Here is a 27,175-nt window from a genome sequence, read left to right as displayed (position 1 = left end):
CCACCTTGATCTCCTTTCTGTATGTAAAATAGCATATTGAGTGTCCACAGTACACTGAGTTAATCCTAGGTGAGTAGTCTTCATTTCCATACATCTGAGCATTTACATTCCCTCCAGTTGAGGTTTTTGCTTATCAAGTCCATTGTTTTTGTTTCCAACTGTAATAAGCCAAGTACATTTGATATTGTTCAAATTAATAAAATAGTGTACAAAATGTTGAACTACGAACATGAAAAATATTTTTTTAATGCATGAAATCATATGATACTTGTATTTTTCTGACTTGAAAACTACAAATGATGACTAATAAGTGTGGTTTAGGTAAGAAAACACTGCAGTTTTCAATAATCAGCCAACCAAAAGCAAACACACAGAAATGGTTTGGCTGGGGGTAAAAAAATGCAATAATATGTTTTGCATGTGTTTATGGAATTATACGTTAAAATTGTAAGGAATAAATAAATTTAAAATTAATTTTTTGGTAACTACTTTTCAATGAACTGATTCGGCACTGTTTTGCTGTAGGGCTTTTACTTCACATAAAACACAAAAGTTTTTTCCGTATCAGCAATAACTAAGTACATTCTAATCCCAATAGCATACACACACAAATATAAAATGTCAATAAATGTAATTGTAAGACAAATTTAAAGCAACTGTTTACAGTTGTTTTTGATGAGAAAATTCAATATTTTAGAAATATTATGTATCTTAAAAGTAACGCATATAGTTGGTATGAATCTGATAAAAATCCCAAGATAATTTGAGTGTGCATTTGTGTGTGCTTGTGTGTGCATGTGCTTCATAATGTGAATTTAAAGTTTATTTGGAAGAACAGCCAAATGAGAATAAGTAGATGTTCATAAAAGAACAAGGTTGAGGCTTGCTTTAAATATTAAATTGTAGGGCAGCCTGGGTGGCTCAGCAGTTTAGTGCCGCCTTCAGCCCAGGGTGTGATCCTGGAGACCCAGGATGGAGTCCCGCGTCAGGCTCCCTGCATGGAGCCTGCTTCTTCCTCTGCCTGTGTCTCTGCCATTCTCTCTCTCTCTCTCTCTCTGTGTCTCTCATGAATAAACAAATAAAATCTTTAAAAAATATTAAATTGTAGCATAAATTATAAGATATCATATATCAAAATTATATCAATTAAAAAATCAGTGCAGGAATAGAGAGTTCATAAAACAGAAAATACCCATAAATATATGAGTCTCCAATACATGATACAAGGCAGCATAGCAGAATGGTTAAAAGCATATTTTTTGTCATCAGACTGATTGAGTTTGAAGTAACCATGGACATTTTACATAAAATCTGTGTACCTCAATTTTTAAATCTATAACATGGGAGTGATAATGAATGCACTTACTCTATAGGGTTTCTGTGACTATATAGTGAAAATACATTAAAAGCACTTGATATGGTGCTCAATAAACACTCAATAAGTGTTAACTCTTATGATTTTTCAGATAACCCCAGTATAGAATAATGGACAAACGTTCATTTTAACATTAATTTCTTGACCCTATACTGAAGTTGATTTGAATAGCCAAAAAGCATATTCTTCAAAAGTGAAATTGTAAAGGAATTAGAAGAGCATACAGTTAAGAACAAAATGAAGACTTTGACTCTGCTAGGTTGGCTATTAGAAAGTAGAATCTACCCTATACTTTTTGGTTCTTGGATTTTGCTCTTTTAGCTTGTATCAACTGCTTTGTAATTTAGTCCAAGACATTGCAAAGACCTACACAGAAAAGATAGATTAGCCAGAACAATTCTGTTGGAGCATCTGATACAAGTATCAAACTCTGTCTGGATCTATGCATGTTGGAGAGGGAGGAAATCTACACAGGGTGATGTGAGAAGCCTGAGGAAATCTCTACTGCCCCATACTGTCCCCGTCATATTGTCCATTGACCACTGTGAAGGAAATTCTTGAGTTAATTATTCATTTGAGAAAACTTACAGGCTTTAAAGTCCTTCTGCCTGCATTTGAATCCAGGCTCTCCCACATGCCAGCTCTCTGGCCTTGGACATTTACTTACTCAATAAGTGAGCCTACAAAGCTCAATTTCCTTAGCTGACAATCTGCAGTGTTCATATGCTTGTTAATAAAAATATATACAAGACGGTCCCATGAGCAGGGTGACTGGGTGGGGTAAGTATCTTAACTTCTGCTCAGGTCATGATCTCAGGGTCAAGATAGAGCCTGGAGTAGGACTCTGTGCTGAGCATGGAGCCTGCTTAAGAGTCCCTCTTTCCCTCTGTCCCTTCCCCGCTCTTTTTTAAAAAAAATACACACGGAGTGCCTTGTGTTGTGCCTAGCTCTTCCTGCCTCTCAAACATTTCTTACTGTAAAATATACATAATACAACATTTACAATTTAAGCCATTTTTTAGTGTATAGTTTAATGGTATTAAGTATGTTCATATTTTTGTGCAACTATCAACACCATTATTGACAGAAATCTTTTCATCTTGCATAAGTTAAGCTCTATTACCATTAAATAACTCACCATCTCCCCTCTTCCCACCTCCTGGCAACCACCATTCTACTTTCTACATCTATGATTTTGACTACTCTGGGTATGTCATATGAGTGGTCTGGGGACCATATAGTGTGACTCTTTGTGACTGGTTTATTTCACTTAGTATGTCTACTTTTAAAACAGGGGCTCATATCTTCCCACTGTTCACTCTCTCCAATCACTTTAAAACTATCTTGTATCTCCTGCAATCATGGAAAGCCCTTCAGCCTGGATGACTTTTCCTTCCATTCTTCCTACTTTCGGTAGGGTCCTATTCAGGAATCAACTATCCAGGAAGCATTCCTGATTCTCATCCTTTCTGCACTTCTGGACAAGGTGCTGTTTGTATGAACTACTGCAGAACTGTGAGTATATCTCAATGACAAGACTGTTATGCCTGCATCAGGCTAAGTAAGCACTGTCAATCAATCAAGGAAGCTAGCTAGCATATACTGGGTGCCTAATGTCTACCGAAATCTTAGTCTCAGCTCTGGGGAAAATTTGAAAAAATATTAAAAAATGATCTGTGTTTAAGCATTCACAAAACATTTATTATTTGACCATAATTGTGAGAAATTAAAAAAAATAAGGGGTTCCTGGGTGGTTCATTCAGTTAAGCATCTGTGTTTGGCTCAGGTCATGATCCCAGGGTTCTGGGATCAAGCTCTGAGTTGGGCTCCCTGCTCAATGGGGAGTTTGCTTCTCCCTCTCCCTCTGCCGGTCCCTGCTCATGCTTTCTTCTCTTAAGTAAATAAAATCTGTTGAAAAAAAAAAAAAGATCTGTGTTCTTAATCATGCAAGGGAGATTTGATGTTTAACAGAATTTGGGAAATACTCTTCTAAGTATTTAGAATCATATTGGAATCATATTCAAACATAGTAATAATAGCTTGTGCCATAAGGTGAAGGTATTCTTCTAAATTCTTTGCATGTATTAATTCAGATGCACTTCATGACTATACCATGAGGCAGGTAATATGTTATGCCTATTTTACAGATGAAGAACTGAGGTCCCAAAAGATTAGTCTGAGATTAAACAGCTAGTTTAGTGGTGGAGTTGTGATGCAAGCTCAAGCATTTTGGATCTAGAAAAGAAAGATCTAAGCTTGAGCCCTGGCTTCACCACTTCCCAGTTACACCATATTGGACAACCTAAGCCTCATTTTACTTATTTGGGAAGTGCAGATAGTTATACCCAAACCATTAAGCCATTTTTTCCCATTAAGCCATTTGATTTATTTAACCCTTCTTACATGTACGTTGAAATTACCCCCTTCACTCTAAAGTAGAGATTAGCAAGCTTTTTCTATAAAGAACCAGATAGCAAATATTTTAGGTATTGTAGTCTACTTGGGTTCCTTGTGTGTTGTGTATCTCCCTCTGTCCCTCCCTCCCTCTCTCCCTCCCTCTCTACCTCCCATTTCTCCCTCTCTCCCTCTCTCTCTCTCCTTCCCTACCTCCCCTCTCTCCCTCCTCCCTTCCTTCCTCCCTTCCTCCTTTCCTTCCTCTCTCTGTTCTTCTGCTTCCCTCATTCCCCACCTCCTCCCTCTTTCTTTCATTCTTTTCTCTTAAAGTACAAAATACATTCTTAGCTCAAGGGCTGTACCAAAAGAGGCTGTATTTGGTCTGTAGTCTAGTTTGCCAACCCTTGCTCTAAAGTATTCCACACAGCAAGTTAACATCAATTAGGTAAAAAACAATCATTAGTTTTTAGAAAGTGAAGTCTCTGAAAATGTTTCCTTACCTCTTGGCAATTCACTGCATTCTGTTAGCCATCAAAGAACACTCATAAAGGCAAATTTTTTGTTTCTGCCTATGGATGATTAAGGCAACTCTCCCAGAATGCTTCCTGACCCTCTGTATTCTGTTCTTTAAGGATGAAACGAAATAAGGATACATGGGATCCAGATGTGTATAATCCCCTAGAAATGAAAAGTGACCAGTAGGCGATGTCTTTGTAACATCTAGATGTGCATGGGAAAGAATGTGCTGGTGTTCAGGAGGAGTCGGGTTTTAGAAAGCCATTCTCGGGATAGGGCAGGATGAAGAGGAATACAAGGAAAGTAGGGATACTTTGGAATTATTCTAAGCTGGAGTCCTGCATGGAGGACCAGGATACTTTTCTGCACTCTTCTCTTTACTCAGAGGCCATTCTTGTCTGATTTAGCCAGATGTTTTAGTGCCCTATAGGATGTTTTAAAATAATGGGTCCCCAAGAGGAGGAATTTTCCCCAGTGGCCTTTCTTAAACCAAATCCAACTAAAAAAAAAAAAAAACCTGGGAGGAAATTTTCTGGGTTGATCAGCTGTGACAAAGTTAATGGGCAACTCTTCACATGATAATCACAGACAACTGTCATCTGGGGACCTCAGGGTTTTGTCCTCCTTCCTATCTATCCAATGCATAGGAACTTATGGATAGGTATCCTGGAAAATTCAATATGTGGGAAATTTTCATGCTAGCTCAGGGTTCCCAGAAGGTGTATTAAACTGCATTAAAACTATCCTTGCCTGGGCAATTGGGAATGTGAATTTTAGGCTGAGCTTTGCCACTCAAATGCTAAGTTACCTCAGGCAAATTTTAAAGGTTTTTATATTTGAATTTTCTCATTTATATTATGAGTGGTTGGACTAGATGAGATGATGTTTATGGTCCTCTCTCACCTTAAAACTCTACAATTTCTACTTCTTTCTCAAGGAATATAGAACATGTGGAAGAACTGTGTCCCATCTCTTACTTGTAAGTTTCTCATTTCCCCTGTCAATCCCATCCTACAATGGGGCTGAAATGTGCCCCATTTCCATTCATTTCTGTGATGATAATTAATTTGGAAATTACATTTATAATGAGATACCATGTTTGTGCTTATATTTATAATTTCATGCCCCAAGCAATGGGTGGCTTGACTTAGCTATTGTGTATTTGAATACCTTGGCCATGAGCAAGCATGTTATTTTGGCATCCACCCAACTAAGTTACCAGAGCACTTTCAGCCTATCATGAGCAGGTTATAAGTTCTGTCATAACATTTGAGCAAAAGCATGTATTTTAAAATACATGGTATGCAGTTTCTATGTATTTAGAGTAGTGGAAGAAGATTTTTCTCATTACTTTCTTCTTAGATGTCAGATGGACAATTACTGATGAAATTTCACTTGATCCAAAAAGAAAAATATTGATAAGGATATCCACTCAGTAAATGCTAGCTAGCTTCCTTGATTGATGGACAGTGCTTACTTAGCCTGATGCAGGCATAACAGTCTTGTCATTGAGATATACTCACAGTTCTGCAGTAGTTTGTACAAATAGCACCTTATCCATGTTGCAGATTACCTTCAATGGGTTCCAAATGCTCTAACCCTCGAATCAGTAAGGCTTATCCCAACTTGGAGGGATGAGCACTGGGTGTTATGCTATATGTTGGCAAATAGAACTCCAATAAAAAATATATACAAAAGACAAAAAATAAAAAAGTAAAAACAAAACAAAACAAAAAAGAATTTCAGAAGTGTTTGCCTGTATAATTATGTTGACACACTCATGGTAGAGTTTGGAATTGGAATAAATGATTCTTGATGAATTCATCAAAAACTATATGGAAGGGTTTTCAAACAACTCGAAGAAGCAACTTCTTCATAGCAGGATGTGACGGGAGTAGTCTCTCACATCCACACGTACTCAGCATCATCTCTGCCCCATCCTCCCTCTTCTTTTCACCCTTCATCCACATTCTCAGCAAATAGTACTCCTTTGGGAAAGCCATCAGTAAGATGCACACATGCTACAGCAAAGCACACCTGGCTCTCTCTTGCTAGAACATTAGAAATGGCTACTTTTATGAAGTACTCACAGAGATCACAATATGAAGCCTATCTTCACTGGGTGGGTTAAACAAAGTCAGATGGAGAACTTGGTCTTTGCTATCGTTTCCCCGTACGGTCCTTGGCCCCAGGAAGATGTCCTCAGGTGGAGGTAGTATATAAACAAAGGTGTGGGGCAGAAAGTTCAAGAACCTGCAAGAGAGGAGAAATAAGGTGAGGTGCTTATGAAGTGAGAATGGGGCAGAGAGATTCATGGTCCAATTCTGCCTCTATTACTTTTGCTAAAGGTATAATAAAAATAATTTTAAAATTTATTTCTTGACAGTATTCCAAGTGCTATACTAAGTATATAAAATGTATTGTCTCATTAAATCCTATCCCAACTCTAAGAAGTAGACTATTATTATGCACTTTTGCAAACAGAGTAACTGAGGCACTATTAACATGGCTTGAATCCAGATTGTCTCATATCAAAGGCTTTTAACTATTGCATTAGTACTCCTTCCTCTTTCCCTCTCTTCCTTCTTTCTTTCTTTCCTCTATCTCTCCCTTTTTCTTTCTTTCTTTCTTTCTTTCTTTCTTTCTTTCTTTCTTTCTTTCATGCTTGCTTGCTTGCTTCTTTCCTTCTTTCTTTCTTCTCAACTACTAGAGCAAGAGACTCCTTCAGAATAGAGAATTCATGAAACAATTTTCCTTATGGTTGTAAGGCTGTTAGTGCTTCCTTTTCTGGATGTTTGTCTTCCTAATGAGAATTCCTGAGAGAAAAAAAGTCTTGTCCTTGCAGTCTGATTTTCAAGGAGTGATGACTTGAGCTATGAGGATTCCATAAGGAATAAAGACTTTCACTGTCATCTAGACTTTAGAGTATCTTGCACTATTATGGTGAGAGCCTTCAATGGATGCTAGTTCTTATCACCTCTGCTTTCCTTTCTGGCTATCAGGCCAGGGGGTAGAAAAGATTGAGTCATTATTTTTTTTAAAGATTTATTTATTTATTTTAGAGAGAAAGAGAGAGATAGTGCACAAGTGTAGGGAGGGGCAGAGGGAGAGGGAGAGAGAATACTCAAGCAGACCCCCTCACTGAGTGCAGGGCCAGATGCAGGGCTCGATGCCAGGATCCTGAGATCACAACTTGAGCTTAAATCAAGAGTCAGCCACTTAACTAGGCACCCTGGGTCTTTTCTTTTTTTTTCTATTCCATAATTACCTGTAGAGGTTCTCTTATAAGGGTTGGACATCCTGTTGTTTATTGTTTCTATGTTAGACTCAAACTAATCATTTTTAATTTCTTGAATTTCATGATCACCTGCAATGTCTCAAAAGCTTGCAGGGTGACAGGTGGACTCTATTCTAACATATAAGCGTAGGGTTTAGTTAGTGAAAAGGAATATGGTTTGTACTTCTACGGGATGAGGGAAGAAAGAACATTGCAGGGTGATCTGAGAGATGCCTTCTATTTGGGCACACAAAATGAGCAAATCTTGAGTCCTGTAATTAGCTATTAGGGATCCAGCTTGCTGCTGACTCATTTACTCAACCTCAGTTCATTCACTCATTCATTTATCCACTAGTGTAATCATCCAGTCACACATTCCCTCACTCATTAGTTGAATTTTCCACTGAATAAGCATTTAATGGTTCCTATTAAAAATCAAGACTGGTACAGATGAGAGAGTGGATGTATGAGTTAATAGCAGCCCCCAGGCATGTGTACAATTCCCATCAGATGCCAGGTCCAGGGATTATCTTTTGACTCTCTCTTGGCCTGACTGAACCTGACTGGCTAAGGATATCATTTAATTCTTCTGTGGCTAAACTAAAAAGATTTTCCCTCACAGTTGATCTGAAGTTCAGTGTCTTGTTAAAATCAAAGTCACAGTTACTAGTTTGAGGGAGGGCTTGAGTTCATTCGGCTGTTCCTAATGCTTTCATCTTAGTTCACTCAGATGGCTGTAACAAAACATCATAGATTGGGTGACTTATAAACAACATAAATTTATTTCTTCTCACAGTTTTGGAGGCTGAGGAGTCCCAGGTCAAGGCGTTGGAAGATTTTGTGTCTGATGAGAGCCTGTTTCTTGATTTGATTCATAGATGGCTGTCTTTTTTGCAAACTTCAGCACATGGTGGAAGGAGCAAGGGACATCTCTTTCTCTTTTTTAATTAAAAATTTTTAGAGATTTTATTTATTTGAGAGAGAGATGGTGAGAGGGAGCACAAGTGGAAGGGAGGAGTAGGCTCTCCACTGAGCAGGGAGTCCCATGCGGGGCTCAGTCCCAGGATTCTGGGATCATGACCTGAGCCAAAGGCAGATGCTTAACCAACTGAGCCACCCAGGTACCTCTGGGATCTCTTTTTAAAGAGCATTAATCCCATTCAACAGACACTTAAACTGCCTCCTCTGAAACACCCATCTCCTCCTACCATCACATGGGGTGTTAGGATTTAATATATGAAAGTTGGGGGCACACATTCAGTCTACAGCATGTCCCATTCCCAGAAATAATTCGACAGAAGCTTTTAGTTCCATACATTTATTACACACTTTTATTAAAAAGTTACAGAAGCATTTTTGAGAGGAGATGAATTGCTACATTACTTTATTGATGTCCATGACAGGGTGTTAGACTTGGTGTTAGACATGGTTAAATCAGTGTCTAAACCTGCCTGCTGAATGTGCGACACAGCCCTTGTGACCAATACCCCATAACCAGCCCACAAGGACTTTGAAGGTCAGGGCATGGAGGCTTTCTGGGCACATATTTGCCTTTTATTTTATTTTTCCTATTTCTTTCCAATAAGGCAATGAGTCATTTGGGATTTGGTGAAGGCGAGCACAATTGATGTTCAGGTTCATGGTTTGCCACCTTACTAAGAGTAGATATTCACTGGAGCATGTAGGATTCCCAGTTAAGCTTCTTTATTTAAGTGAGTATGTAACACAAAACTTCTAGAAGATAAGGATGACAAGCCTTTCCAGAAAGCAAGGGCTTCAGTGTAAGTAGCAGCAATACATGGACAGAACACATGGGCTCTGGTGCCCTTTACACACCTCTGATGGCCTCGAAGACTAATGTTGTTTAATGTGCTCCTGCTTTGAGCTGTGATGAGCATGGGGATTTGGGGTCTTGAGAATGTCAACACGGAAGGATATTTAAGCAGTTGCAAGGAGACGTTAGATCAATATTATTGTGATTTTTCATGTCTCCTTGTGTCCTAGTGCTTTAGTTACAAAGATAATTGTGTTATACTGAGAAGACTAGTGGCCTTTGATAAAAGAGAAAAATTCTTTTCAAAAAATTTTTAATTTTTATATCTGAGGGAAGGGCAGAGGGAGGAGAGATAGAATTCCAAACAGACTCCCCACTGAGTGTGGAGACAGGGCTTGATCCCATGACCATGAGATCATGACTCAACTGGAAATCATGAATTAGATGCTTAACCAACTGAGACACCCAGGTGCTCCAAAAGAGAAAAATTCTTCATCTTTATATCCTTTATGCCCATTACATTCTATTATGGTGTTAAACAATTGTTAGCTGAACTAAACTGGAGAGGGTATGCTTTGGAGTCTCAAGGATTTGGGTTCAAAATTCTCACTTTGCCACCATTTGCCTGTGTCTAAGCTGCCATTTCCTCATCTCTATATGGTCGATGCCCTCAGAGGTAGTGTGGGATCTGAATGAGTTCACATATGCAAATAATGAGCAGACATTAGATGCTAAATAAATATTATCTCTTTTCTTTGGTCTCAGGCTCTGGGGAAGTGACTGCATTTGACAATCTCTTGGTGGCCAGGTCTTATCCCTAGATCTATTTAACCCTATATTCTGGAGATGGATTCAGGCAGCAGCATTTTAAAAAATCTCTTCTAGATTATTATCATGTGCAGCCAAGGTTGAGAAACCCTGTTCTACATTAGTGTTTCTAGGTTGAGTCCAGTGGTTTCCAAACCTAAGCATGCTTTGTAATCACCAGGAGGGCTTGCTAAGGCACAAATAGCTAGACCATATTCCTGGAGTGTCTGATCCTGTAGGTGTAGGATGGGGGTTTCTATAATTGGCACTTCTAAATAACTCCAGGTGAAGCTGATGCTGCTGATCTTGCAATGATACTTTTGAACCACTGCTCCAGGGAAATAATTCTCATAGTGCGATCTGCATACTGGACTCATCTGAAATATAGGTGAAACTTGTTAAGAATGCAGGCAGTCCTCCCTATCCAAACTCTCTTATATGAACTTTATGAGAGGTAAGGAATAGGTAGGGATATATTTTCACCCTCTAAACTATATTTTTCTTTATTAAATTCAGGGACCAAATAGATTAAGGTCACATAGCATCCCTCATTATTTATACTCACCACTGGCACTTTGCTAAGTTCAGGATCCAGGTATATGTGGATAGTGGGGGATAATTCTACAGATTTCTAGGCTCTACCATAAATAAACTAAATTATATTATCTGGATAGCTCCTGGAATTCTGCATTGCAATGTCTCTCAAGGGAATTCTTAAGAGCATGAATGTCTGAGAATCATGCCTCTATACCATGTACAAAAATCATAAAGTTATTTTGAATTATAGTAATTAAAAATATAATTCTGGTATCATACACTTATGAGATTCATCTGCAAAACTCTTTAGACAATTTGGTGTGAGATCTTATAGTATCCAGGGTTATAATCTTCACTTTAAGATAGAAGCAACATTCTCTTTCTGGAAAGATTTCTAAAACCTTTCCTACCCAGTCACATTCCCAAAGCACGAATAGACCCAGCCTCATTTGGGAGGAAACTTCTCAGAGAAGTTAAAGATGAGAAAGAATTAAAATTTAAAAAATTCTTAGATACCAGAAGTCCAATGGTTTGCTTGCTATTTTTAATTAGTACGCTAAACCCAGTGAAGACTTTGCTTTTCCAACCACTTTCTGAAATGCACTCTTGACTTCTTTGTTCCTTAGACTATAGATCAAAGGGTTCAGCATGGGGATGACCATGGTGTAGAATATGGATGCCATTTTGTCTGTATCCATGGAATGACTAGAAGTTGGCTGTAAGTACATGAAGATGATTGTCCCATAGAAGATGGAGACAGTGGTCAGGTGGGATGCACAGGTGGAGAAAGCCTTCTTCTGTCCCTCAGCTGAGTGCATTCCCAGGATAGCAATAAAAATGAACAGATAAGAATTCAAGATAACCAAGAGGGTGAAAAGGACATTGAATGCTGCCAATATGAAGAGCACAATCTCATTCATGTAGATATCAGAGCAAGAGAGAGCCAACAGTGCGGGAATGTCACAGAAAAAGTGATTAATTATGTTGGAACGACAGAAAGAGAGGTGAAAGGTGAGGGCAACATGGATGGAGGACTGCAAGAGTCCAGAGATGTAGGAACCAGTGGCCAGTGAGGTATACATAGCACTTGTCATGATGGTGGCGTAATGCAGGGGTTTACACACTGCTGCGTGGCGGTCAAAAGCCATTGAGGCCAAAAGGAAACTTTCAATAGTGGCAAAGGCTGAAAAGAAGAACATCTGGGCAGCACATGCATTGTAGGAGATGATCTTGTCTTTTGTGAGAAATCCCACCATTACCTTGGGAGTGACAGCTGAGGCATAAACACAGTCCACAAAGGAGAGGTTGCTGAGGAAGAAGTACATGGGAGTGTGGAGACGAGAATCCAGCAGAATCAACACGATCATCCCAACATTCCCAACCAGAATGATGAAGTAAATGATAGTGAAGACTGTAAATAAAGGGACCTGCATCTCCAGGGCATCTGTTAACCCCACAAGAATGAATTCAGTCACCTCTGAAACGTTCTCCATCAAAGTCATTCAGGAGTCATCATGAGAGGCACCTATGAGAAGATGAGCAAACACAAGATAATGCTGTTTGATCACTAGCATGGGAACTAACTGTGAACAGGGTCTTTTGCCCACATGTGTCAGCTTCCTGTCAAGGGCAGGAGCCTGTGTGCAACCAGTTGGGCTGAACACCAGGTAGGGGTGGGTTAAGCGAGGCCAATCATCTAGAAGTGATGTGGAAGGACACTGGAATGTCCTTGCTGACTGTGCTGCCACAAGGGGACTATATTATGACTCTGGAGGCACATTTCAGCTTGCCTGCTGTACGGTATGCTTTATTACACTAAACTAACAGGACTCCTTCACACTACTTGCTGGATCTCACAAGCACTCTTATTACAAGTACGTAGAAAGCTTAATCAACAGAAAGGAAAAGAAAGTCATTGGCATGTGATAGGATAAGCTTCATCAAATACATTTCCTGTCTCTGAGGGACCCTCACTGAGTTGTTCATAATAGTTGAAGATATACAGTGATTTGGGACCCAGCTCTGCTCTTTCTAATTCACCAGGGCCCTTAATCAAGTGCTCCATTTTAACCATTGGACCCTGAAGGAAGCTTTATGATTTCTGGCATTTTCTTAGCAACATTTTGGCATCTTTCAGTAACTCTAAAAAAGAAGGAATTATTTTTTGAAAGGTGGAAGCAAAACTTTAGTTGTTTTCTCTTTGTCACTGTCTTTATTTTTCTCCCAGGCTGATGTATTCTATCTCTTTGTCTTTGATTTATTCATGAGGATGGAGAATGAGGGAGATAGAAGAGTCACTTTCATTCTCACCTAGAGACTTTGTATCCTCTGCCAAGCTGTGGATGTCTATCCATGTCATCTGCTCTATTTGGCTGTGCTCACCTAACAGCTTACTGTGGGTTTCATGAGAATAAATATGAGAAGCCCTCTCAACCCGAGAGACTCTTTTGACTCAAATATATCACATTCATTTCTCCTGGATTAAAAATCCTTCATACTGGGCAGCCTGGGTGGCTCAGCGGTTTAGTGCTACCTTCAGCCCAGGGCGTGATTCTGGAGACCCCGGATTGAGTCCCACACAGGATTTCCTGCATGGAGCCTGCTTCTCCCTCTGTCTGTGTCTCTGCCTCTCTGTGTGTGTGTGTCTCTCATGAATAAAGGAATAAAATCTTTTAAAAAAATAAAAATCCTTCATCCTGAAGGAAGGATATGATATACCCCTGCCTTTAAGAATAGCCTAGTGAGTGCTTGCTTTGGCAGCACATATACTAAAATTGGAACTATACAGAGAAGATTAGCATGGTCCCTGCGCAAGGATGACATGCAAATTCTTGAAGCAGTCCATATTAAAAAAAAAAAAAAGAATAGCCTAGTGAAAGGGGTACCTGGGTGGCTTAGTGGTTGAGTGTCTGCCTTTGGCTCAGGTTGTGATCCCGGTGTCCTGGGATCAAGTCTTACATTGGGCTTCCTGCAGGGAGTCTGCTTCTCCCTCTGCCTATGTCTTTGCCTCTCTCTCTGTGTTATTCATGAATAAATAAATAAAGTCTTAAAAAAAGAGAATAGCCAAATGAGAGAGACCTATTATCCAAAAGATATGTTCATTCTAATGTATTCTTAAAGTATTAGAGGTATGTATGTCCAGGGTGCTTTGGAAGAAGTAAGGATGTATGATAAGCCCAACACAGGGACTCAGGAAAAAATCTCTGGAGATGATTACTCCTGAGTCGTGGCTTTGGAAATTCAATAAATATAATAACGCTTATTAGTTATTATAGTAACAAATACTTAGTACTTGCTTTGTGTCAGGAAACTGTTCTAAGCTGTTTACATATGTTAACTCATTTAGCAATTCTGGGAGGCAAATAATGTTATTGCCCCCATTTTACTTTAAATGGAACTGAGGCTGAAAGAAGTTACTTGCCTAAGTAGCAAATCTGGTGGTAGAACTGAGATTCAAACACAGCCAATATTGTCTAAAATCCATAATATTAAATAACCTTCTTGGGGCACCTGAGTGGCTCGGTCAGTTAAGGGTCTGCTTTTGGCTTGGGTCATGGTCCTGGGATCCTGGGATAGAGCCCCACATCAGGCTCTCTTCTCAGCAGGGAGCCTGCTTCTCCCTCTCCCCCTGCTCGCCGCTCTCCCTGCTTGTGCTCTCTCTCTCTCTCTCTCTCTGTCAAATAAATAAATTAAATTTCTAAATAAATAAATAACCCTTCTCAAAATAGTGGGTCAAGGTAATAATCTTTCCTGTAGTTCGGGTTCCTGGTTTTTCAAGTGGGAGTGATCACAATTTTCATCTTTTGAAATAGATGAATAGAATAACTTAGATCATGCAAAGCACTTAAAATAATGTCAATTACACAGCAGGTACTCAACTAATTCAAGCTGTTACTACCACTATTACTATACCAGGCAGAAGAAACATCATGGATAAAAGCATGGACCTGTCAGCACAATTGTATAAATAGGCAGTTATAAGCAGATACATATTAGTTATCAGTAAAATACATGGAATAATCAAAATCTCAATTAAGGAGTGATGTGCAAAAGTAATTGGTAGAAATGAGATAGGTGTGAACCCTAAAAGAATGAGTGGAAAAAATGTATCTGGTGATAGAACAAATACAACCTTTTAGAAGAAGAGCCCAAGGTGACTATTTATGCCACATATAACAGAGGCATATAAGTATAGATAATTATCACTCAGTGATTAGCAACCTAGATGGGATGTAACCTTGGGAACATTACTTATACTCTGCAAACCTCAGTTCATTGTCTGTGAAACACCTCATTCATGTAACGCCCAATATATCTATTTTACACAGCTGAAAAGATGAAATTAAATGATTTATGGAGCCCTACTAATATGATGCCTGGCACATGGCATGTATTCAGTGTCAATTCCCTCTTGTTCTCCTCATAGCTGGCTTTGCACATAAGCCACCTCTGTTTCAGCAGCTGGTATTACAAAATGAGTAACAAGATTCCCAACTTTCTATAGGAGGTGAGTCAGCTGGCCTTAGAAATTACTCTCCCAAAGTGATAAGTACTTTTATAAAAGTGTGTTTAAAGTATTACAAAATGATTATGAAAGTGCCCAGAATGTGCCAGAATACCCTATTGACAATGAAGTTACTTCCTCCTTCCTCCTCCATTAATGATTCCTCGATTCTTTAATGTCTTGCTAGAGTTTCCGGATTTGGCCCAAATGCACAAACATGCAAATACAACTGTACTTATTTTTGAAAAAAAAAGTTAGTATCTGTATTCCACTGATGTACTAGGAATGGCCAACATATTGACCAAATTTCATATCTATATGGTCTGTAGTTACATTAGGACACAAAACAGCTCCTTCTGATGCAGGAACTTGAGGTGTAGGGGTGTGGCTATGATTGTACCACAAATACAAGCTCAATTCTATCCTAGTTCTGCTTATAACCAGTAGGGTATAGACTTGCTGTTGGCCATATCTTCTTAATATACAAGGTGAAAAAAATGCTATCTCCCTCATAAGTTGCTCTCCTGCTCTGATGTGACAAAAAATATGCAAATTCTTTGAAAAGCATAAAAGATGCTAACATTTTAGTTAAACAATCGGAGCCATTACTTTCCATGGTCTATCTCATCTCTTGATTACTGCAGGATATTCAGCCAATAAAACTGAAAGTCTAAACTTTGACATTCCCATAGAAAATGACTTTACATTGAGATACCCAAACAGATGTTGAAAGTTCTGCAACCCCTGATATTCAGAAAGGGAGCTATGATATTTGCACCGCTATTCCTCTAGCATATTCTAAATAAAAGAAACAAGAAGTCACAGTCTCCCCTTTTGACTCAGTTACTCCAACCATTCATTGAAGATATCTGATTGCAATCAGTGGAAAGAGTGGTGGAATGAATAACCAGCTAGCAAGGTGTCTACGATCTAGCTGATTTGGCTTTGTTTTCCTCATTTGTAAAATGGACATGATTGGACCTTCTAGAACTACCCTTTCCTTTCTAATAAGTTACAGTTGTGTGTTTTCTTGATACTTACTTCTGTCCTAGGATCAGACAAAGAAGAGTACAAGGCAAGGAGTATGGAAAACCTTCATGGTCACACTGTTGACCAGAAGCCCACATCCAGAAAAGTTTAATGCCGGAGAAGCTCGTCCCCACCTGTGGAGCACTATGTTGTGGAACCTAACTTGCACTCTTACAGACATCAGGGCTGAGACAGTGATCTTTTCACACCACACATCTCAGGGGAACATTTAGTGTTGTGTGAGTGGATATCTCAGGAGGCTCCAGATCCAGGATTAGTCCTCTTGCCCTGAACATGACAGGAGCTCTCAGAGAATAATGTCTGAGAGTGCTTTTGAAGACACGAGGAAATGGAAGCTTAGAGAGAGGAGCCTCCAATGAGCAAGGCAGCGCCATAGCCATGCTGGGCAACAAAAATAAAAACCTCACTAAAATCTTGGCTTAGGTGATATCAGGAACTCATGCTGGATTTCTCAAATCTATGTCTTTCTTAAAGGCTTACAGTTGTCCCTAGGAATGTTTTTTATTTAAAAAAATTTAAAAAGATTTTATTTATTTATTTGAGAGGAATGGGGTGGAGGAGCAGGAGGGAGAGGGAGAGAGAGAATCTCAAATCAAGCAGAGTACATACTGAGTACAGAGCCTGACATGGGGCTTGATCTCACAATCTTGAGATCATGACCTGAGTTGAAATCAAGAGTCGGATGCTTAACTGATTGAGCCACCCAAGCACCCCTCTAGAAATGTTTTTTAAAACAAAATACTCACTTGTCTTACTGCTAAAGAGCTGTTTTGGGGATATTTAGGGGACTCCTGCCCCCCTATTTTTAGAACTAAGGGTATGGATCCATTCTTTTCTCTGCATAATCATCTTTGACCACAAACAAGCAGCAGACAGAATTATATCTCCTTCATAAATGCCTTCCAGTGTTGCTGCTGTAAGTTTGGGCTGTGCAGTCATGGGGCCTGCCTTCAAATTCTAGTTCTTCCATCCGTTGCAGGATGGCCTTGGCCAAGTTATTCAGTCTCTCAAAACTTTTAAAGTATCACCTATAAAAAGAAGGATAATACTATATATCCCTCATAGGAGCATCCTAAAGATTAAATGAGATGTCTAGCACATATCAAGAGGTCAATAAATTTAAGTCATACTACTTTCTCATCAGTAAAAATGACAAATTACATGGAACAGAAATAGTGGCACTCAAACATTGCATCTGCTCCCCACATTTCCTTGTCCCCTAGCAAGTAGGTAGAGCCATGAACCAGTTCCGCATAATAGGTCAAAAAAGAAGTGATGTGTGTCATTTCTGGGTTGAAGTATAGAAAAGCCAGTGCCCACCTATGCAATGCCTCTCCCCTGCCATGATACCTGAGGAGGCTTCTTCTTCCAGACAGTGTAGCTACAGATGGCAAAACCTCCATTGGCTGTGTTTGAATGAACATACTCAGAAAGACTTCATCTTTCCTGCATAACCTGTGAGTCACATGTAGTAAGAGAAGTGAGAAATAAGCCTTTGTTGTGTTAAATCTCTGGACTTTGAGGCTGATTTGGTACTGCAAATGATATGGTTTCTCATGCCTAATACACATATAATAAGCTATGCATGTTTTGTTGTCTGTGTCTTTTTTTTAATCCTTGAGTACTGGTCCCCTTATCATTGTTACGTCTTTTTAAAATTATAGCTTTACTGTTATGATAATTAAGAAACTATAAAATTCACCCCTTGGGCCCCCTGGGTGGCTCAGTCAGTTGAGCATCCAACTCGGCTTCAGCTCAGGTCATGATGTTGGGTCATGAATAGAGCCCCATGTTGGGCTCTATGCTTAGCAAGGAGTCTATCTGAGATTATCTCTCTCTCTCTCCCTCTGCCTATTTTGATGTGTGGTTAAAACTAGTGAAGGATGTCCTTAAGGAAACACTGCCCTCTCCCTCAACTTGTGCACACACACTCTCTCTAGAAATAAATAAATAAAATCTTAAAAAATAAAATTGACCTGTTAAAGTTTATAATCCAATGATTTTTTAGCATGTTCAGAGTTGTGTAATCATCACCACAGTCAATTTAAGACCATTTTCATCACCTGGGAAAGAAACTGTACTGATTAGCTGTCAGTGCCATTGCCTTCCACCTGCACCCCAGCCCTAGGAAACCACAAATTTAATTCTATCTCCATAGATTTGCCTTGTATGGAAATTTCATATAAATATAATCATACAATATGTGATTATCTCTGAGTGGGTTCTTGCACTTGGAATAACATTTTCAAGGTTTATCCAGTTTTTACCATATATCAATACTCCATTCCTTTATGTCAGATTTTTATCTAAGATTTCAAATAGTTCCTTTCATTTTTGCCAAATGATAGATTGACTTATCATTTTCTAGATGGTGCTTTCTGAAGTATAAATATTTTAATTTTGATGAAATGCAATATACATACCTTTTCTCTTGTTGCTTGTGCTTTTGGTTATATATGTAAAAAGATTTTGCCCAACTGAAGTTTACAAAGATTTATTCCTGTATTTTCTCCCAAGAGTCTTAGAGATATAACTTTTATATTCACGTTTATATTTTGGGTTGATTTTTGTATGTGGTGTGAAGAAGGTCCTCTATTTCCTTCTTCTTCTTCTTTTTTTTTTTTTTTTTTGCTAAATTGTTTTATTGGGGGCAGCCTTAGTGGCTCAGCGGTTTAGCACTGTCTTCAGCCCAGGGTGTGATCCTGGAGAACCGGATCGAGTCCCACATTGGGCTCCCTGCAAGGAGCCTGCTTCTCCCTCTTCCTGTGTCTCTGCCTTTCTCTCTCTGTCTCTCATGAACAAATAAATAAAATCTTAAAAAAATGTTTTATTGGAACACAGCCACACCCATTCATTTACATATTATCTTTTTATTTATTTATTAAAAATATTTTTATTGGAGTTCGATTTGGCAACATATAGTATAACAACAGTGCTCATCCTGTCAAGTGCCGCCCTCAGTGCCCGTCACCCAGTCACCCCATCCCCCCGCCCACCTCCCCTTCCACTATTTGCAATATTTTTTATTGAGATATAATTCACATAAGATAGACCATTTCAAAGTCTACAGTCACCTTTCATATTTTGTAATTATCATATGTATCTTATTCCTGAACACTTCCATCACTGTAAAATTAAACCCAATATACATTAGCTTTACTCTCATTCCTCCTATTCCCTAATCCCCTGTCAATGAGTAATAAAATTTTTGTTTTTATTGGCTTACCTATTTTAGCTAATTCATAAAAGTGGAATCAAACAATATTTGTCCTTTTATGTCCAGTTTCTTTCACTTAGCATAATTTTTTGAGGATACATTTGATTCATCAGTTGATGGATATTTGGAATCTTTCAACTTTTTGGCAATTGTGAATAATGCTTCTATGAGTGTTATTGTACAAGTGTCTGTATATTTTCAATTCTTCTGGACGTAAACCTACAAGTGAAATTATGGGGTCATATGGTAACTCTATGTTTAACTTTTTTTTTTTTTGAGAAAGAGAGAGAGTATGAGTGGAGGAGAAGAAGGAGAGGGAGAGAGAGAATCTCAGGCTCCATGCTCATGCACAGCCTGATGTGGGACTTGATCTCACAACCCTGAGATCATGACCTGAGCCAAAAACAAGAGTTGGATGCTTAGCTGACTGAGCCACCCAGGAACCTCTATGTTTAACTTTTTGAGAATTATCAAATGTTTTCCCATAGCAGCTACACCATTTTTCATTCTCAGCAATAAATTAGAGTTATTTGTCCACAACCTCTCCAAAATTTGTTGTTCTCATTTTCTTTTTATAGTCATCCTACAAGATACATAGTGGTATATTGTGGTTTTTACTTGCATTTCTCTAGTGACTATGATGTTGAGCATCTTTTTCTGTGCTTTTTTTTTTAATAAATTAATTTTTATTGGTGTTCAATTTACCAACATACAGAAAAACACCCAGTGCTCATCCTGTCAAGTGTCCGCCTCAGTGCCTGTCACCCATTCCCCCCAACCCCCCGCCCTCCTCCCCTTCCACCACCACTAGTTTGTTTCCCAGAGTTAGGAGTCTTTATGTTCTGTCTCCCTTCCTGATATTTCCCACACATTTCTTCTCTGTGCTTATTGGCCACTAGTGTACCTTATTTGAATAACTATTTAAATAGCATGCCCATTTTTAAATCGAGTTATTTATTGTTTTAATATTGATTTGTAAATGTTCTTCATATATTCTGGATATTAGTCCCTTATCAGATATGTGCATAACAAGTATTTTCTTCCATTTTATGGGTGGCCTTTTCACATTCTTGATAATGCCCTTTGATACACATTGACTGCTAGTTGCATGTGTAGAGTCTTTCTGAGGTGATGGAAATATTCAAGAATTAACCAGGGTAATGATTGCACAAATTTGTAAGTGTACTAAACACCAGTGCATGGTATACTTTGGTGACTTTTACAGTATATGAATTACATATCAAAAAAAGGAATATGGGTTTACAACAGGAACCTACTACTGTTACAAGCAAGGAAATTCATGTATCCTAATTGCATTATGCTAAGTGAAAGAAGCCAGACTCTAGAAGCTGCATATTGTTTCATTCCACTTATATGATAATCTGAAAAGGAAAACTCTATGCAGGGGGGAGGTGGTCAGCAGATCAGAGATTATGAGGGTCTGGAGGATGGGAGGAGTTAACCACAAAGGAAGCAGAAGGAAGTTTTGGGTGGATAGAACTGTTTTGTATATGAATCTGGGTGGTGTACTATATACATTTATACAGACTCTCAGGAATGAGCAAACTGAAAAGTACAACTTTATATTATATTACTTATGTCTTTCAAAAATAGGAAAAGAAGAAATGACAACATATGGCAAATGTGTCTGTGTGCTCATTTAACAAATCAAGCAAAGTCCCTAGAAACAGTTTAACTGTTTCTTCTTTAAGGAAGTTGGATGAGGAAACCTGGATGCCCTCAAAGGAGTCCTATTCTCCTGAGAACTCCATGGGTTTAGAAGTCCCTTCTCATTCTTATTCATTAGCCTCTGAAATCCCAACATGGTTCCACATGATGTCATTCTAGAGGGACATACTGTTTGCAGAGCCTCTTTGGTCATTAGTTTGCAATTAAGTAGAATCTAACTTAATATGTGCAGTACTGGGAAGTAGAAAATCAAAAACACCAATGAAAAGAATCAAGGAGAAGCTATGCAGCAGTAGAGATATATCATGTTCATGGATTGGAAGACTTTAATGTGTCAATTTCCTCATGCTTATTTACAGATTCAACTTAATCTCAATCAAAATCTGAGGAAGAATTTTAGAAATGTTGACAAATTGATTGAGTAATTTACATGAAGGGGTAAAGTTACTAGAATACTTAAAGTAGTTCTTAAAAAAGAAGAAAGTTGAAATATGCTCCTTACTTTATTTCATGACTTACTTTAAAGCTCTGTCAATTCAGTAAGTGTATATACTTTGTCTTTGTATGATTTCTTAAATAGAATTAGTTTCATGTGTTATATGCCATTTAATGAGAAAATTTTAATTTAAAAGATGGTTATATTATCCATTTGGCAATGCAGTTTTCAAAAGACCAATTTTTCTAAAAGTGGAGAATACACGTAGTGAATGAGAAAATAGAAGGAAAACTAGTTGTGTCTATGAAATGTTTTAAAATTCTTTTCTGAAGAATTATATAATAGGTAATGAACTAAATTATCCGTAGTTCAAATATAGTAACTGTTGGACTCAAAGCTTAATTAATTGATTAATTTAACAAATGTTTACTGAGAAATTAGTGTGAACTAGGCTACACTTTATATGCTGGGGATGAAGTTGTTAATAAAGAAGACAAAATCATTTTTTTTTTTACAGAGTGTACATTCTAGGTAGATAGGTAAATTGATAAACAAATGAACAAAAAGATAAATAAAAATAGTTGAGGAGTGATCAGAACCATAAAGAATAAAGCAAGTTCAGAACAGTGCCGGTGGGGGCTGGGGAGTAGATTGACTGTGATACAGTAACATTTAAAGACCTGAGGGAAGTGAGGGAGCTTCTCAAACATTGGCAGTAGCAAGTACAAAGGACCTGTGGCAGGAGGGAGCTAGGATTGTCCAGGAACAGCAGGGAACTCACTGTGAATGATGCGGAAGGAATGAGTAGGAGAATGGCAAGACATGACATAGCTCATCTGAAACTAAAATGTCCTTGAATGAGAGGCACTAGCATCTCATAGTATTTTCAGAGAGAAAAAAGGATGACATCATTATTACTCCAGGCATTTATCTTACAAAATTGAAGAGTCAGTAGTCCTATATAGAAAAATTGAGATATTTCTTTATTATCACTTGATATCCTTTTCTCATTCTCTGGCCTTCCTTTGAAAATTATCATGTGACCATACTTTTTCTACCTAATGACTTTCTACCTACTTAAGACACAAATATTAACTGCTTCAGGATTTTAGCTCTGGAAAAAGTGTTCCAACAAAAAGTACATATTTTTGTTAAGAAATTCATATCATGTTATTCATTTTTGAATCTTGGAGGAGTTTTTGGAGAAAAAATTTAAAAATGCTAGACATCAATTTATTCTGTAATCCACAATCAATTATTTTAACCTTTTATTAAAAATAGCCATATTCCAGCTAATTTGTTTAACAAAGTTCCCACTTTTGTGTGTATGTGCACACATGGATCCTTGCAGTTGTCTTCATGGGTTTGAGCCCTATTTTACAAATATACTTGCATTAGCATATGGTGGAGAAAAAGTGAACATATGAATAAATTGAATATAAATCATAAAATGCATGATAAGCATGAACTTTTTAAATTTTTAAGGTATTCATGAGTATTCTCATCCAGATGTTACACAATTGGACATACTAGCTTTTTTTTTTAGTGACAAACATCAGAGAGGGAAATACCATGTCAGTAATTTAAATGCTGGGCTGTAAACTGTGAGTTTGTGCATGATGAAGATCTGACAAAGATGAAACCGGATCACTTTGGATTTTACAGCCCTAAGAGGTGAAGCTTAGAGACAGTTTTACCTTCTCAACAACCTTCTTGAAACCATTCTTTACCTCTTTGTTCCTCAGGCTATACACCATGGGATTTAGCATGGGGATGATTACAGTATAGAACACAGATACGATTTTGTCTGTGTCCATAGAGTGGTTGGAGGTGGGCTGGGAGTACATGAAGATGACTGTCCCATAGAAGATGGATACAGCAGTGAGGTGAGAGGCGCAGGTGGATACGGCCTTCAGGTATCCCTCCACTGAGGGCATTTTCAGGATGGTGATAAAAATGAATAAGTAGGAAATCAAGATAATGAGGAGAGCAAGAAAGATGTGGAAGCTTGCTACAAAGACAAGAACCAGCTCACTGACATGTCTATTAGAGCAAGAGAGAGCCATGACTGCCGGTACATCACAGAAAAAGTGATGGATCACATTGGAATTACAGAAGGAGAGATGGAATGTATCTCCAACATCTACAGGAGCATTCAGAAAACCAGACATATAGGAGCCTATGGCTAGACGAGCACACACCCCTGTTGTCATGGTGGTGGTGTAATGGAGGGGTTTGCACACGGCCACAGAGCGGTCATAGGCCATTGAGGTCAAGAGATAATTTTCCACAGTGGCAAAGGCTACAAAAAAGAACATTTGAGCAGCACATGCATTGTAGGAGATGACCTGGTCTCCTCTAAGTAACCCAGCCATGACCTTGGGAGTGACAGCTGTAGAGTAACCAAAGTCCACCAGAGACAGGTTACTGAGAAAAAAGTACATGGGAGTGTGGAGATGGGAGTCCAAGAGAATCAGCACCACCATGCCCAGGTTCCCAGCCAGAGTGAAGAGGTAAATGAGGGTGAACATGATAAAGAGGGGGATCTGCAGCTCTGGGGTATTGGTTAGTCCCACTAGGATGAACTCAGTCACTTTTGTGTTGTTCTCCATGGACGTTGTTTGGGAATCACAAGGTGCCTTATAGAGATGAGAAATAAAAGGACAGAATCATAAATAAATTGGGGACTGAAGTGAAATTCATACATATACATTTACACAATCCTTAAATACACAGTATTTCATTATAGTAATAATCTGTACTTCAAGATTCTCCAGATCCAAAATATGGACTAGATAAAATAATTTAAGGCACAAAATATCAGTTGAGTTTCATGTTTTGAAGTCAAAGATCTTCACAGATTATTTTCCAAGTTTTCAATTTTGTAAATTCATAAGCTGAGATGTAGAAAATATAACATCTTGATTATGAGAGGTCTTGAATGAATCTGTCGGTTCAGTTCTCTGAATCAAGAAAATGCTTATATCTACACTTCTTATGGGCCAGGAACTGCTCTAGATACTTTATCTGAATAGTCATTTATTACTTTCAACAAATCCATGAGATTGATTACTCGTTATCCCCATTTAACTTATGAGGCACAGAGCTTGAGTTTACAAAATTATTTTTAAAAAGATTTTATTTATATATTCATAAGAGAAACACAGAGAAAGGCAGAAACACAGGCAGAGGGAGAAGTGGGCTATCTGTAGGGAGCCTGATGTGGGACTTGATTCCAGGATCCCAGATTCATGACCTGAGCAAAAGCAGATGCTCAACTATTAAGCCACCAGGCGTCCAGAGTTTACAAAATTATTACTGGTTAGCTGAAACTTTTGCCTAGGCAGAGTGATTCCCAAGCCCATTGATCTCAACTGAATTTAAATCAAATTGAATTTAACTCAGTTAACAATCACTCTATGTCTCCCATGTCCTGAACTCTGAGTTTGGGGTTTCACAGTGAAGTAACAGGGAGAGATGTGCATAGACCATGCACTGGGATATGGCAGCAGCAGGGTCTCAGACAGCCAGCAGAGGCAGTCTGAGGGGTGGGCATCATCTAGAGTAAAGCTTGGGCTCTGGGATCAGGGACATGTCAGCCCTACCATTCTCTCCTGAAGGGTCATTGGTACTAACTTAACTCCCAGAACCTGTTTTTCTTCATCTACAACATGGAAATAGTAATGAGACCTCACTCAAGGTATTATTAGAAGAAGTAAATGATACATAAAACCAGTAACCAAAATGCCAAGTATTTAACACAGCCTGGTCAGTGTAAGGTATAATGTCAGTATTAGGATGGAAAGGTGGCCTCTTTGGTGGTTGCAGAAATGTCAGGGGTGATGTTCAAGGTTTCGTTAGCCTCCGTCTTCAGTATGGCTTATAGCACACACTTGGTCTCTTGGGATCTTCTGTGTCCTCAGTGTTGCTCAATCTGTCTGTCCTCTGCCTGCCTGAGTGGCTGTTCCAGCACCTGCATGTGAGTCATTGTTTTTGCTTAATTTCTTTCTGAAGAAATTAGCTTGTGTTGAAAGTGTCCCCACCTTTTAAAAAAGATTTTCTGCATTTATTTGAGAAACAGGGAATGCTCATGATCAGGGATGAGGGGCAGAAGGAGAGAGAGAAGCAGACTCCCTGCTGTGCAGGAAGCCCAACTGAGGGGTGGATCCCAGGACCCTGAGACCCTGACTTGAGTTGAAGGCAGATGTCCAACCAACTGAACGATGCAGGAGCTCCAGAAGTGTCCCTTTAAACTTATTCTTTCTCTCATTATGGTTACCTCACAGTTGAATCACAGGGATCAATGGGTGGAAGTATCTAGCTTGCTGGTGTCTTTAGCTTGTAGATCTGTATTTGGGCCCACTATGTGTCTTAATATAGTTTATTTGAATGTAATCTTGTATGTAAGAATCTTGTTTTTAATACTTGCATTTGAATTGGAAGACTTGGAAGGGCACTTGTCACTTGCTAATTATCAGTTTACTGCAGGCCTCCTTAGTTCTTTAACACCTTCACTGGACATGCCTCCCCTGTAGAGTCTTTGTGCTTTCCAACACTGATGATCACAACCACTTGTAAGTATGCTGTGTTCCACAATCAGTAATACCTACATACATACACACAGGGGCCTTTACATTTAATCCTCATGATAACATTACAGATTTTCCTTGACTTACACTAGGGTTAAGTACAGATAAGCACATCATAAATGGAAAATATCATAAGTATAAAATGCACGTTATACACCTAACCTATCAAATATCATAGTTTCACCTAGCCAGCTTTACATGCACTCAGAACACTTACACTAGTCTGCAGTGGCCCAAATCACCACACACAAGGCCTATTTTATAACAAAACATTGAATATGTCATGTGCTTATTGAGCATTGTACTGAAAGTGAAACACAGAATGGTCATATAGGCCCAGAACGGTTGTGTGTTGGTTAGTTACCCACATGACCATGGACTGACTGGCAGCTGAGACTCACTGCTGCTGCCCAGCTTCACAAATCAACATCATACTGCATATCACTAGGAGGGGAAGATCCAAATTCAAAATTCCAAGTACACTTTCTCCTGAATGCATATCACTTTTGCACCATTGAAATGTCAACATATAAAAATCAAGTCATCATAGGCCAGGCACTATCTGCATAACGTAAGCACTATTATTCTCATTTTACCATGAAGGGAACTGAAGCTCTGAGATGCTGTGTAAAGCTCTATAATTGCAGTTCATGTGAGGAAAAGTCAAGATTTAAGATTCAAACCCGCTGTGATCAAGTCAAAGGCTGTGCTTTTAGTGACTTCACTGCAAGTATTTATAGATGTGTTAGTAATAATTACAGTGAGATTATGGGGAAAAGGAGATGGACCTCACTAATTCAATTACAGTCCTTTCATAGTTTAAAGGAGGCTTATTCCACCACATTCATCTTTTCTTTCTTTTTTTTTTTTTACCTTCAATGAGAAATCAAGATACAGTAAATAAGATAAAATTAAATTAAACCTATTCAATCTGATTAGGTTTTTATCCATTTACTATTTATCCATTAACTATTCATCCATTTACTATTTATCCATTTACTACTGTTTTT

General features: G+C 38.5%; 2 protein-coding genes and 1 non-coding gene across 3 annotated transcripts; 1 reads left to right on the top strand and 2 right to left on the bottom strand.

Annotated features, from left to right (window-relative positions):
- Positions 1-11,228: 11,228 nt before the first annotated feature.
- Positions 11,229-12,182, bottom strand: LOC121471896 (olfactory receptor 5B12-like). Its single transcript, XM_041722779.1, has one exon. The coding sequence runs from the start codon at positions 12,180-12,182 to the stop codon at positions 11,229-11,231; it is 954 nt and encodes a 317-aa protein (XP_041578713.1).
- Positions 12,183-13,424: 1,242 nt separating this feature from the next.
- LOC121472447 lies at positions 13,425-13,531 on the top strand. Its single transcript, XR_005982913.1, has one exon. It is a non-coding gene; the product is annotated as a U6 spliceosomal RNA (small nuclear RNA).
- A 9,712-nt stretch (positions 13,532-23,243) lies between these two features.
- LOC121471582 (olfactory receptor 5B2-like) lies at positions 23,244-24,188 on the bottom strand. Its single transcript, XM_041722374.1, has one exon. The coding sequence runs from the start codon at positions 24,186-24,188 to the stop codon at positions 23,244-23,246; it is 945 nt and encodes a 314-aa protein (XP_041578308.1).
- Between the last annotated feature and the right edge of the window lie 2,987 nt (positions 24,189-27,175).

Source organism: Vulpes lagopus, chromosome 11 (assembly GCF_018345385.1).
Source record: "Vulpes lagopus strain Blue_001 chromosome 11, ASM1834538v1, whole genome shotgun sequence".
NCBI lineage: Eukaryota > Metazoa > Chordata > Mammalia > Carnivora > Canidae > Vulpes > Vulpes lagopus.
This window is presented reverse-complemented; position numbering and strand designations above follow the sequence as displayed.

Coding starts and splice junctions, on each gene's coding strand:
- LOC121471896 (XM_041722779.1), bottom strand. CDS start 12,182: ATGACTTTGATGGAGAACGTTTCAGAGGTGACTGAATTCATTCTTGTG.
- LOC121471582 (XM_041722374.1), bottom strand. CDS start 24,188: ATGGAGAACAACACAAAAGTGACTGAGTTCATCCTAGTGGGACTAACC.